The sequence below is a fragment of the Mustela lutreola genome, chromosome 5, assembly GCF_030435805.1.
Source record: "Mustela lutreola isolate mMusLut2 chromosome 5, mMusLut2.pri, whole genome shotgun sequence".
NCBI lineage: Eukaryota > Metazoa > Chordata > Mammalia > Carnivora > Mustelidae > Mustela > Mustela lutreola.
Window position 1 is genome coordinate 90,547,508 of NC_081294.1, and position 13,983 is coordinate 90,561,490.

At 35.1% G+C, this 13,983-nt stretch overlaps 1 protein-coding gene across 4 annotated transcripts in view; it reads right to left on the minus strand.

Moving 5' to 3' along the window:
* The window catches only part of ERCC8 (ERCC excision repair 8, CSA ubiquitin ligase complex subunit), a 55,406-nt gene that overhangs the window by 14,234 nt on the left and 27,189 nt on the right, over window positions 1-13,983 (minus strand). For 3 of the 4 annotated variants that reach the window (XM_059175060.1, XM_059175059.1, XM_059175057.1), the window contains exons 5-9: window positions 13,096-13,177; window positions 11,984-12,052; window positions 10,776-10,854; window positions 8,686-8,786; window positions 7,084-7,208 (exon numbers count right to left, since the gene is read on the minus strand). In XM_059175060.1, the coding sequence (XP_059031043.1) occupies window positions 7,084-7,208; window positions 8,686-8,786; window positions 10,776-10,854; window positions 11,984-12,052; window positions 13,096-13,177 (456 nt within the window). The remainder of the gene's footprint in view (window positions 1-7,083; window positions 7,209-8,685; window positions 8,787-10,775; window positions 10,855-11,983; window positions 12,053-13,095; window positions 13,178-13,983) is intronic. The other variant, XM_059175058.1, reaches the window with a different exon arrangement.

Here is a 13,983-nt window from a genome sequence, read left to right on the forward strand (position 1 = left end):
TAAAGGTCGTTTGGGAGTGTGTGTGTGTGTGTATAATTATAAACATATATAAATGGACGCCTGGGTGGCTCAGTGGGTTAAGCTCCCAATTCTTGATTTTGGCTCAGGTTATGATCTCAGTGTTGGGGAATCAAGCCCTGCATTCAGGCTCTGCATTCAGCAGAGTCCACTCGAGAGTCTCTCTCCCCTTCTCCCACTCCTTGAGTTCTTCTCGCTCTGAAATAAATAAATCTTAAAACACACACACACACACACACCAGGGTGCCTGAGTGGCTCAGTTGGTTGAGTGACTGCCTTTGGCTCCAGTCATGATCCCGGAGTCCCGAAATCAAATCCTCTGTTGGGCTCCCAGTTCCACAGGGAATCTGCTTCTGCTTCTCCCTCTAACCTTCTCCCCTCTCATGCTCTCTCACTCTCTCTCTCAAGTAAATTAATAAAATCTTTAAGAAAGAAAAAAGGGGCGCCTGGGTGGCTCAGTGGGTTAAGCCGCTGCCTTCGGCTCAGGTCATGATCTCAGCGTCCTGGAATCGAGCCCCGCATCGGGCTCTCTGCTCCACAGGGAGCCTGCTTCCCTTTCTCTCTCTCTCTGCCTGCCTCTCTGCCTACTTGTGATCTCTGTCTGTCAAATAAATAAATAAAATCTTAAAAAAAAAAAGAAAGAAAGAAAAAAAAATCTGTATCTATATCTATATCCATATCTATCTGTAAGCGCATACTGAGGCCCAAATGGATATATGCTGATCATCTGTGGATACTACACTTGCCTTATCCACCCTTCAGGTTAACATGTGACAGAAATGAGCGTATGCATCCAGCTATTCCACTGCAGCAGTGGTAGAATGAAACAGTAAAATGTTAAATTTGGTAGATTTGGTTTGCAGAAACCCACTCCACTCCCCAGTCACTTTTTCTTTTCTTTTGCCTCTTTCGAGAATGACTTAGCCTCTGAATTTCATTATTCTAATCTCTTAAATAGAAATAGGATCATTTACCAGAGTTACTATGAAAAATCAGATGGAATAATGTAGATGAGGGACCTAGAATATAAAGGTATCCAGGAAGTCCCTAGATGTACTCCCATATATGTTTAAAAAGTATAACTTATTTAACTTATAACTTATTTCTGACCCTCTATGTGTAATTGCTTGCAGAATGACAGTGGGGAAGGAGAATGGAGAAAAAGCACACAACTACAAATTCTTTGCTCCCACTAGAAAAATTCTGAACTGGTAGACTGTGATGGCCTTATTCACATTTGTCAGAGGACTAATGCTGAGTTCTTTCTACTCTACCACATTCTTTCCCAAATATGAACTGGAAAGTATTAAGTGAGGTATGAATATTTTTTAAAGATTTTATTTATTTATTTGACAGAGAGAGATCACAAGTAGGCAGAGAGAGAGAGGAGGAAGCAGGCTCCCCGCTGAGCAGAGAGCCTGATGCGGGACTCGATCCCAGGACCCTGAGATCATGACTTGAGCCGAAGGCAGCGGCTTAACCCACTGAGCCACCCAGGCGCCCCATAAGTGAGGTATGAATATTGAACTAGCTCTCTTATCTTCATCCTTAGGCATTCCCCACCCCATCCTGCAACTTAGAGTGCTATTAATCTTTGTAAATCATTGCTTTGATCAAATCACTTGTGGACTCAAAATCGTATCTTTTCAATACCTAAGGAAGGAAATTCTAGTAACTGATTAAGGAAAGGAAGGATCTATCATTCACTAATGTTCAGTATGTGTCAAACATACTAGCTGATTGTCTAAGGCTCCCATTTTATGACTATGTATGCTTACCAATATATAATAAATAGCATGATGTATATTATTATGAAAGTACTGTAGAGGAGAGGCTACTTTGGGCTATAATGTCTTAAAGGGGGTAAATAAAGGCTTTGAAAATATTTTTATAGTGGAGAAAGATATGGGACTTTGGATAAAGATGATGGCAAATCCAACTCCCTGCTTTATGAATTCCTTTTACTGTTCCAGGAAATTTATAATCTAGTCACTAAAAGAATACCTATAGTGACACAGAGATTCCATCACAAGGTAGCTTATTTTATTGTCAAACAATGATCAGCATAATGATAATAATGACAGGTAATATTATTGAATGCTAATATTTGCTGGAAATATCAATGTGCTTAATGTTTTGCACATGTTATTTCATGTAATACTCAAAACAATATTATGAGACAGTCAGCATTATTACACAAAAACATTTAGAAAGGTTAAATATTTTGATCAAGGTCTTTGGGATAGCAAATGACAGAATCAGAAACTAAATCCGGATTGCCTTAATCAAAAACCACTACCCCACACTATTGTAAATTAGTTTTCCTTCATTCCCGAGGTGATGATCACAGTACATTCTACTACAAGTGAGCATTGGGTACTTGGAGGCATCTGAGCTAGACAAGAGGAATTATAGAGAGGTTGTGTCTAAGATGAACCCTGAAAGCAAGAAGCAGCTAGAATAGGAAGGAGAACACTATTTCAAAGCAAAGGCAGGAGTCTGTGCCTCGGAATGGAAAGGCAAGAGAGCAAAGTATTTTTTTTTTTTAAGATTTTATTTATCTATTTGACAGACAGAGACCACTAGTAGGCAGAGAAGCACGCAGAGATAGAGAGAGGGGGAAGCAGGCTCCCTGCCGAGCAGAGAGCCCGATGTGGGGCTCGATCCCAGGACCCTGGGATCATAACCTGAGCCGAAGACACAGGCTTAACCCACTGAGCCACCCAGGAGCCTTAAGAGCAAAGTATTTTTAAAAACCTCTTAAGTAGTTCAATAACAACAGAGTAAAATATGGCAAGTGGCAAGACCTAAAGCTTGGTGAGTTAGAAGATACAGCTTATGAAAGTTTTGTGGGCAAAAGGCAAAAGCATCAGATTTTAATAACCTAGAAGTATTGAGGAAACAGTGAAAGACTTCTACTGGGAGGTAAGTTTGGGAAAAGTTAGAAGAATGTTACAGTAATTAAATAGATCATGAGGAGCTAGAATGAAGCTGGAAGGGGAAGAAAGATACGAAAACAATTAAGAGGGAAGAATTAAGAAGCCTGTAGTTGATTTAATACATGGGATAAGGGGCAGGGAACAATTAAGTGTAGCCTTCCAATTTCTAGACACTGGTCATAGTGAATGGTAATACCAGTAACTGAAATAGGCAACACCAGAAGAGCTATTATGAATTTTTTGTTCTTCTGTTGACCAAAACCTGTCTCCCTGTGCATTTTTCCTGCAACTACTTGTTATGTTCTCCAAGGCAATGGTCTCCAGAGCACAGTTCCCACACCTCAAGAAGTCTTTAAGATAATCCATAAGGTGTGAGAAAAAAACATGAAAAGTTGTATTTTTAATTTCTTTTTTATTTAAAAAATAAGAAATTCACCTTTAATTAAACACAGGTTCACAACAGTATTTGTATATAACCTATAAATAATTATACAACTTTTTAAAAATTTTATTTTTTAAATATTCTAAGTAAAATTTATTGACTTTCTAAGAATCCTTACACATTTAATACTGCTTCCAGTTTTTTTTTTAAGGATTTTATTTATTTATTTATTTGTCAGAGAGAGAGAGAGAGAGCAAGAGAGAGCGAGAACACAAGCAGGCAGAGTGGCAGGCAGAGGTGGAGAGAGAAGCAGGCTCTCCCGGAGCAAGGAGCCTGATGTGGGACTTGATTCCAGGACCCCGGGATCATGACCTGAGCCAAAGTCAGTGGCTTAACTGACTGAGCTACCCAGGAGTCCCAATATTGCTTCTAATTTATCACAGGAATTATTTCTCCAAAATGTTAATCACAACTAGAAAGAGTGTTTGGGAAATGTGGCAATGTTGTTTTTATAAATATGTCACATTACAAAACAACAAACAGCACACAAGCTACTGAGGTAGGTCCAGAACCTTTAGTCAGAATGTAGATACTTCAGAGAAGTATCTCTGAAGAAGCAGAATATCTAATTTCCAGATCAAAAGTAAAGAAAATTACTCAAAGACAACATTAAAAAATAAGCTTCAGAAGTTCCCAAAGAAAACAAATATATTTACAACTTTAAAGTCAGGATTAGATAAAGTTTTCTTAACTTATGTCTTTTTTCTTGATATTTATTTTTAAGATTTAGAAGTTTCTATTGAAGAGGAAAAAAAGAGATGTAAAGATGAATCCCTCTGAAAAGCAAAAAGGAAGCATAAGAAAACACATAAAGAGAAGCATAAAATGGGAGAACCAGCTACACTCTAGAGTACTAAGTGTCTGCCTTTGGCTTAGGTCATGGTCTCAAGTCCCTGAATTGAGCCTTGAATCAGGTTCCCTGCCCAGTGGGGAGCCTGCTTCTCCTTCTCCCTCTGCACCACTCCCCTTGCCCTTTGCTCACTCATTCTCCCTCTCTCTCTCTCACTCCATCTCAAATAAATAAATAAAATAGAATAAAGAAAACTCACTAGGGTACTATTAATAAGGAAACATCACATAATAAAAATAGTTATTTATGGTATACCTATTATTTAATAGGTATTTAATTACTTAACAATTTAATAACTTACCACTCTTCATACTTCCATTTTATCCTTAAAATTACTGTTTAGGTACATAATAACCCTAATTTACAAGATGGAGACACTAAAACTCTGACCGTAGTCCTTCGTAATGTCACCTTAAATAAACTGACTAACGTCCCATATTACTAAATGGCAGGACTGGAATCTGTTTCCAGTTCTGTCTGACAGGGCCTTAAATATTTGAAGGCAATGTGTTTCCACTGAATTACTTTTTCTGGGACTGATGTCCCCCAGTTCCTTTAAGTGTCCTCTGGAGGTGAGTTTCTGGGCTATTCTAGTCATCTTTGCATGAATGACTACTTAGATCAAGTCAATTTTAAAATGTATTATCCATTCTAAACACACTAGTCAAGATATGGACTTACTACTACCCATGAGGTATGAGCATCACACTCAAGAAGGAGAGAAAAATGGAATAAAATCACCCCAACATGTATATATACAGTCAATACCCTTTATACTTATCACATTCACCTGTGATGTACATGCCAACCTACCTTTCCAAAGTGACCCCCACATATCACCACTCAAAGGTCTTTAGTGGCTTTCCATTTTATCCCAAGAAAAAGCCTAAGCCCTTAAAAAGGCCTACAAGCCAATATCCTATCCTGTTTGTTTCCTTCTGTTTCTCATCTCCTAGTACTCTTCCTCTTGTATCCTCTATTTTAACATAAGGAGCCTCTTAGATGTTCTCTGGGTATTCCAAGCACACTCCTGCCTCAGGGTCTTTCTCCTTTCTTCCTTCCTCTGCCTGGAATGTTAGCCTTCCCAGATATCAGATGGCTCACTTCATTTCCTTGGATGGATGGATGGATGTCTTTCCTCCTCTCCCTAGAATTTATGTTCCATGAGGACAGGACTCTTCTATGTTTTGTGTGCTACTATATAATATTGTCTGGAAAATAAGATTTGCTCAATAAATACTTATTAAATAAATGAATGAGAAAAGAAAGGTGTGACTTGATTAGAAACACGATACAAATATAATGAATGGAAGATTCTAAATTAAAACTTGCAATGCACAAGTTTCTAGTCTGAGATATGATGGAGAAACACTTCATAAAGTACATGAGAGATTAGCAAACTCTAGTATGAACAATTTTGACCTTACAGTAAAATTAGAATTTACTAAAATAAGTGATATTTAGAGTATCTAAAAGAGAATTAGTTAGAAAGAAGGTTAAAGAAAGGAAGATGAGGGGCGCCTGGGTGGCTCAGTGGGTTAAAGCCTCTGCCTTCGGCTCAGGTCATGATCCCACGGTCCTGGGATCGAGCCCCGCATGCTGAGCAGAGAGCCCGCTTCCCTTCCTCTCTCTCTGCCTGCCTCTCTGCCTACTTGTGATCTCAGTCAAATAAATAAATAAATAAAACCTTTAAAAAAAAAAAAAAAGAAAGAAAGGAAGATGAAATGGGGCACCTAGTTGGCTTAGTCAGAAGAGCATGCAACTCCTGATCTAGGGGTTGTTGAGTTTTAGCTCCATGCGGGGGAAAGATACTTAATTAAGTATTAACTTAATACTTAAATTAATAAATATACTTTAAAAAAAAAGAAAGGAATATGATTAATATCAATACCTGCCTTAAAGTATTAAGTAAATGCTATAAGGTATTTGGTATAATGACCACTGTGGTAAGAGTGAAATCTAGAGTCAAATTCTGTTGCTTATTAAAAAGCTGTTTTAACTCAGGCAAGTTACCTAACCATTTATATCTCATTTCCTCATGTGTAAAATGGGTATTATAAGAGTAACTACCTTCATAGCCTTGATTTCATGATTAAATAAGATCCTATATGCTTCAGTATATGTTTTATGTTAATTTTTATTAAAACAGTATCTGATACATAAGCACTTTAATAAATATTAGCTATTATTATTACCACCAAATTATAAACTTATTAGCTTATTCTGAAAGTTATTAAACCACAGGCACACCTGGTAAGAACCATAACATAAATTTTTAAAAAGTGTTAGAAATTAAATACCATGTAAGAATCTAGCACATTTAAAACACATTTAGTTCAGTATTAAAATAACGTATCTTCTGGTACTATAACATTCATCTTAGATTTTGTTTACAAGTCATATAGAGAATAAAATTTGACTATAAGTTTAATTTATATCAGTTCTCAATCTTTTATTCTTCTCTAACATACCTGAGAAATATGGCACACTCACATTACACACAGTAGAGCAATAATTCTCCACTAAGTGGGGAGAATGTGGTGGGAGCATGGTAGGGTGGACTGTCCTGTGTGAGAGTTATTAGTTCACATAATGAAAAAATATAAAAAGAAAACTGGAATACAGAGACCAGAAAAGAGTTAAATCTACAGAAGGACACCAAGTATATTTCACAGATCCATTTTAAAAATATATATTCAAAAAGTTAGAGAGAGGCACCTGGCTGGCTCAGTCAGTAAAGGATGCGACTCTTGATCACAGGGCTGTGAGTTCAAGTTCAAAAAAAAAAGAAAAAAAAGAAAAAAGAAAAGTTGGAGATATTTACAATCTCTTACTAGTGTGTTTTCTCCATTGGAACTATTCCAGAGCCTCATTCGATTATCTGTACCAACAGTAAGGAGATGAAGCCCATCACTTGTAAAACACAAGCCATTAACTTTCCCATTATGAGCAGTGTTTGCTGCAATGAAAAATACAATTCAGTTAATCTATTATTACAGTGAGCACACACTTAATGCTTGATGTTACAGTTATTTAAACATATTAAAGGACAATTACCTGAATTACTTAAAATATACAAGTTGATTATATTTGGATTATTTGAATATCATAAGCCATATAAATTAGAGCCATAAAAATGGAGAAAAACAGGAAAACTAAAGAGGAAGAAATCTTGCCAAATATGATTTTTCTTCAGAGAGTAAGCTGTGCTGTACAACTCAATTAAATGCATGCCTAATATTAAATTTTTTAATTAAGTACCTTACAAATTTCTCATATAATATTTCCATTTTTTAAAAAAAGATTTATTTATTTGAGAGAGACAGTGAGAAAGAGCATGAGGGGAAAAGGTCAGAGGGAGAAGCAGACACCCCTTGGAGCTGGGAGCCCAATGTGGGACTTGATCCCGAGACTCCAGGATCATGACCTGAGCTGAAGGCAGTTGCTTAACCAACTGAGCCACCCAGGTGCCCCAATATTTCCATTTTTTAAAAAAATCTAAAAGTCATTTCATGGACTATTAAAAATCAGTAATACTAGTATTTGCTATTTTTAAAAACCTTCAACAGGGAAAGAATAAGTGTTCTAGTTTGATTTAAAATTTGTATTACCTTCAAAATGACCAAATTTGAGAAAGCATAATTCTCAAGAGCCTGATTAATTTAATTAAAAAGATTATTAAAACAATCATAAAACTGTATACAGTTCATCCTAAGATTTTTCCGGTTCACAATTAATTCTAAATCAGAATCTTATCCTATACAGAAATTAAATTCTAGGGGCACATAAGTGGCTCAGTTAAGTGTCTGACTCTTGATTTCATTTAGGTCATGATCTCAGGATCCTGGGATAGAGCCCCACCCACATTGGGCTCTGCCCTCTGCTAGAAGCCTGCTTAGGATTCTCTCTCCTTCTCCCTCTGCCCAATGCCTGCTATGCATGCAACACACTCTCTCTCAAATAACCAAATAAAATGTTAAAAAAAAGAAAAAAGAAATTAAATTCTATTGGAAAAATGAAATTGAGGTACTTTATCACCAGGATAGCAGCTGACATGTGTAATACAAATTACAAATTCTATTTTCATGCAATGGCCACAAAATGTTACTATTCCTTGTTTACTGTAGCTTCCTAAGTGGCAATGAATTTGTATTAGTTGACCTCACTGGAGGAAAAAAAAGTAACAACATAATTCAGAAATGTTTCTGCATTTGAAAATTTAGAGGTAGATGAAATGCCATACTTCTTCCTATCTTGAAAAAAGACAACCATAATTTAGTTATGTACTTTTGGAAATCAATTTATCGTGAATGGCATTTTTTAAATAATAAAATTTGCAACTTGTCCTATACATTAATTACTTGGTTTCAATTAAAAATTTTCAATATAAAAATACTATCATTGGCATATTTCTATATTAATGTATTCTTCATTACCTGATTCAACAGCTTGTGACTTTTTTCCATTATGCTGATCAAGAGTAATTAAACATCCTGATGCTCTTCTCACATCCCATAATTTTACTCTACTGTCAGCACTAAGAATAAATAGATGTTACATTGACATATATAGCTAGGACAGTGACTGTACTCTTCACCTACCTTTCCAGTATTATGGCATACAGAAGTCTCAGAGTATTAGTGCAAATATATTTGTACATTTGGGTTGTTTAACTTTTGCCTTTTCATCAAATATTCAAAATCAAAAGTAGCAAAAAGCAGTGGAAAAAAAACAGCCAAAACAAGAAACAAAGAAACAAACAAACAAACACACAAGGACAGAATTCTGCTGATTTTTGTTTTTAATGGTTCCTCCACCAAAACTAGATAGTTTTAGAGCTTGTCCCTTAGGAAGCTTTTTACTACATCCTTTCTATTGTTTATTACTCAAATGTTTTCTAGACAATCAAGCAGCTAACTAATTTTACTTTAAGAATTCAGGGCGCCTGGGTGGCTCAGTGGGCTAAGCCTCCACCTTTGGCTCAAGTCACAATCTCAGGGTCCTGGGATTGAAGCCCCTGCCTCTCTGCCTACTTGGGATTTCTCTCTCTCTCTGTCAAATAAATAAATAAAATCTTAAAAAAAAAAAAGTTCGGGGCGCCTGGGTGGCTCAGCGGGTTAAAGCCTCTGCCTTCGGCCCAGGTCATGATCCCAGGGTCCTGGGATCGAGCCCCACATCGGGCTCTCTGCTCAGTGCAGAGCCTACTTCTCTCTCTCTCTCTCTCTCTGTCCGTCTCTCTCTGCCTGCCTCTCTGCCTACTTGTGTTCTCTGTCAAATAAATAAATAAAAAATCTTTAAAAAAAAAAAGTTCATTTTGCATGAATTTGGTGTTTTCTTTTCATATGAAAAAATTAAGGTAATAGTAAGGACAATGTATTTATATTTGGTTTCCTATACTCAAATCAATCTTTGCAAGATATACAAGAATTAACTTTAATGTCTCTTAGAATTCTGACACTTATTTTTATCTCAAGTATGTGAAAAGAAAAAAGGCAAAAAACCATGATCACATATCAATTTCAACTACTCCTAAAAAAAATATCACTTTAACTAATGCTATCATGTTCTCAAAAAGGACCTCAACAATATTCTAACAAATTGGGTTTATCCAGATCCCTTTAATTACAAAGAGCAACACAACACATTTTATAAGCCTATTTCTAAATAAATCTTTTTTCTGTAGGTACAGGGCTTATCTCTTCCTGTAGTCTTGATTCTTTTCACAGATCACCATCAAAGCTAGCCAATTAGAAAAGCAAGCAAAAATCTAGCATTTCCCATTTTCAAAATGGTTTTCTTTCTTTTCAGCTTGAGGAAAAGTCTACAATGGGATGAGTCTGAGGATTTAAGTACTTTCTGAAACAGATAAAATTTGGACTTATCTGATTCCTAACATGATTACTAGGTCCATCTGAGAACTGAAAGCCTCTTAGCTTTCCCATGGTTTGAGGAAAACCAAGTAAGGCATGAATAATATAAATCTGCCCTATCATGGACCCACAACCAGCACCTAGCTTTTCACCTTCACACCTCCTTAGGCAGCCTTTTTACAGCTTTATTCTAGACTTGTTCTATTTCAGAAAGCATAGATCTTAATATCACAGTCTATAAACTATTAACAGAAGCTTCTCTGGGGACTAAATTGCTTGGCTCATTGTAGGTAGTCATTACATATTATTAAATTGAATCAATTAATAAATGTTGAATCAGATTCAAAATAATTCTGTATTAAAGAAAATGAACTAAAATGCTACTGTTTTAAAATTAAGACTTATACTCGGGTAGAAAAAAATAGCAACATACTTTTTTTACAGGTAGTACTAGTAGATTTGCATTGCTAGAGATTCTCTTGTTTTCTGTGTTTTAAAAGGTGAGCGCTTCAAGATATGTAGTGACAGAACTTAAAAACTGTAACTCAATTATTTAAAGGGCCTAATTAATAACTAAATATGCATCTTAAAAAATAGTGTTTTTGAAATTTTTATCATTAATTATTAACTTCAAAACCAAATAATTTGCATGTTACCTTGCAGTTGCCAAGACATATTCACAACGAGGTGACCAGGAAACTGCCAATATTTCTTGTCTGTGACCTGCAAATATAACTGTATGAAAAGTCTGTAAATACTTGAAAAATCAAAAGACACAGTGTAATTAAATATGTCTGATTTTGAAGAAAGTGAAGACTACTAAACATAAATTGATATGATCATTACTTTTTCACATTTATAATAATCTATGTTTAAATATTAATATGAAGTCTGTGCGGCATTTCTCACACATGTTATCTCATTATAAATGGCCTGGTTTCACATTGGAAAGAGCAAATGAATCTTTTTTAATACAGCTGTTAGATTCAAAAGTGAATCCACCATTAAGTAATATAGCTTAAGCTCATTTACTTGTATCTACCACAAAAAAAATCCACTGCAGCAAACCATACAAGTTAAACATTCTAGAGAATAAAAAATGACTTCTAACTTTTCAGAAAGTTATAATAGAATTTTTTTTAAAAAATTCATGATTGTAGAAAGCATTTGGATAAAATTTCTTTTCTAGAAAGCACATTCATTGGATAATTGACTTCAGCATTTTAATTCACTTTTGCCTAGATGAACTATTCAAAGTAGGTATTTTCATCGACCTAACATTATTACTAGAGATTCATGACAATTTAAAACAAATGTTGTCCATTTCACAAAATTCTCTTGACATATTATGTGTTTTTCGGGGATGAGTAAAAATGTAAATTTCCAAATTACAAGCCATCTTTCCATTGTTTAGAATCGATGATCTAATACTGATAAGTAGCAAAAATATTCAAATTAATATATCTTAACCAAAATATTACTTTAATAGCTTTTTCTAAAATATTTGCATTCAGGGGAAAAAAAGCACCTAGCAAGAACAATACTAAACAATGCCCATAAGACAAATGTACCAATGTAAGTATCATAAATAATTTTTTTTTAATGTAGAAATAAGATAAGATTTTCAGCTAGACTTCCCATATCCTTTGAGTTTACCCTATGGGTATTGTTTATATAAATGTCTCCTCAATAGTTCAGTTTTATAAGAATAATGCACAGAAGGATCTTTATTTCCCTGTTGACTTTTAACAACTAGCACAAAATACATCAGTCATGTCAGTTACAAAGAATACATTGTTAGTAATGTTTCTTTTTATTGAATGGTTTACTCAAAGTAGTTGTTGTTTCAAATAAAGAAAAATACCCTGTAAAATGTGGGAACAGGATCCAGACTTTAAGTCACAAAGTTGTACTTTGGGCCCTCTAGTACCAACTGTAAAAACAAAAACAAAAATGGTTTAAGATAATTTTCTTATAAATCATCACCAAAAGGAAACAAGAAACTACTATTATGAATCACACATAATATCTTCTCTGTATCCACACGGAAATATAAAAAAAGTACGCCAAAAATATACTTCAAATCATTTTAAATGTTTATAATTAGAAAATGTAATTGCAGTTATACCTTACCACTAAGAGAGCTGTATTATTACATTATCGTCTAATGTTTAGTTTTGAAATAATAGGTTCACAGAAAGTTGCAAATATAGGACAGAGAGACCTTGTGTACACTTCACCCATGTTGTCCCAACCACTGTTAAAGTTAGGTAACTATACCACAGTATCACAACCAGGAAATCTGCATTGCTACAATGTATATGCACGATTCTATGTTATTTTACTATATCAAATAACTTTACTTAATGCCTCAGACTTTCCATATTAATGATACACTTCCACAGACTCTGGCGACAGTCTGAGTGGACCTTGAGGACAAGTTAGTGCCCAGCTCTTCTCTACAGATGATGCAACTGACTAGCGTCTGCAGGTGAAGACATTCATGCAGTGCCAAACAAATAATGGAATCATAGGGACCTGATACCAGATACCAGAAAAACACTTTTCTTCGTCACACATAAAAATTCTTTTTGTAGGTGCTTTCATAAAAATGGATGTTTAATTTGAATAAACACAATAAACAAAGGAAAAGAAAATAATTTCCATTTTTTAAATTGTGTTGGACTGAAAAAGTTACCAAATTTTGTTCATGTAAAATCTTTGAAATTTTGGTGGCTGAAAATTAACTCCTTAGGGAACAAAAATATACTTTCTTAATCTTTGAATCCTAGCCACTAGCACAGTGCCCGACTTGCACAATACCAATAAAACTGAATGTAAATATAGCATATACTTGAGCTTTTTAAAAAAAAAAATTATGTTCATTTGGGTTTAAATATCTATATTAAAACTAACTAGGTAATAAGAGCAAGCAAGTTTCAAAATGTTGAAAAGAAAAAGAGTATAGGTACAAACCTGCTACCAAACAGTGTTTGGTGGCAACTGGAGACATATGATGACTATAAACGGTTTCTTCAAAATTAAATATATCTGCAGTCTGATAATCAAAAGACATTAAAAATTTTTAAGTCTTAATTATAGTCACAAAATCAGTAAACATTTTATTTATTTCCACATTGTTACCAATTTTTAAATGACCATTAGTGATTTATTTGACTTACACATAGGAATGTGATACCCTCAAAAACCTGTTAATTTTAAATCCTATGTTATTGGAGTGCCTGGGTGGCTCAGTTGGTTAAGTGTCTGCTTTTGGCTCAGGTCTTGATCCCAGGGTCCTGGAATCCAGTCCCACACTGGGCTCCCTGCTCAGTGGGGAGCCTACTTCTCCCTCTGCCTGCCTCTCTCATGAATAAATAAATAAAATCTTTAAAAAATATAAATCCTATGTTATTTATTGCACTCTGTCCCTTTTATGAGAGAAACAGTTTTTCTCTAATAAATTCGAGAGATGAAGAAAAGACAACCACCTGGTTCACCATCTTCCTCACTACTCCAGTCTGGGGAACTTCATCGTCTACACAGGTGATCCAGTCAGTACTCTGCCTCTCAGTCCCATTCAACCTCAGCTACCGTATCCCAGCACTCTCATCACCTATACTCATTCTTTCTTCAAAATCATACATTTCAGGTATGATACATTAGCAATTTCAATGTATGACCACAGTCTTCTACCATTTTCATTTTAGTTTTTCCCAACTATTTCCAAGACATCCAAATATAACCCAAAACTCCTATCAGTTCCTCCTATCTTTGCTTTTTTTCCTTCTTCAGCATGGATTCAGAGGTTCAATACTGCATCCCACCATATCTCCAACTCCTTTGTCATTAATTCTTTCACTC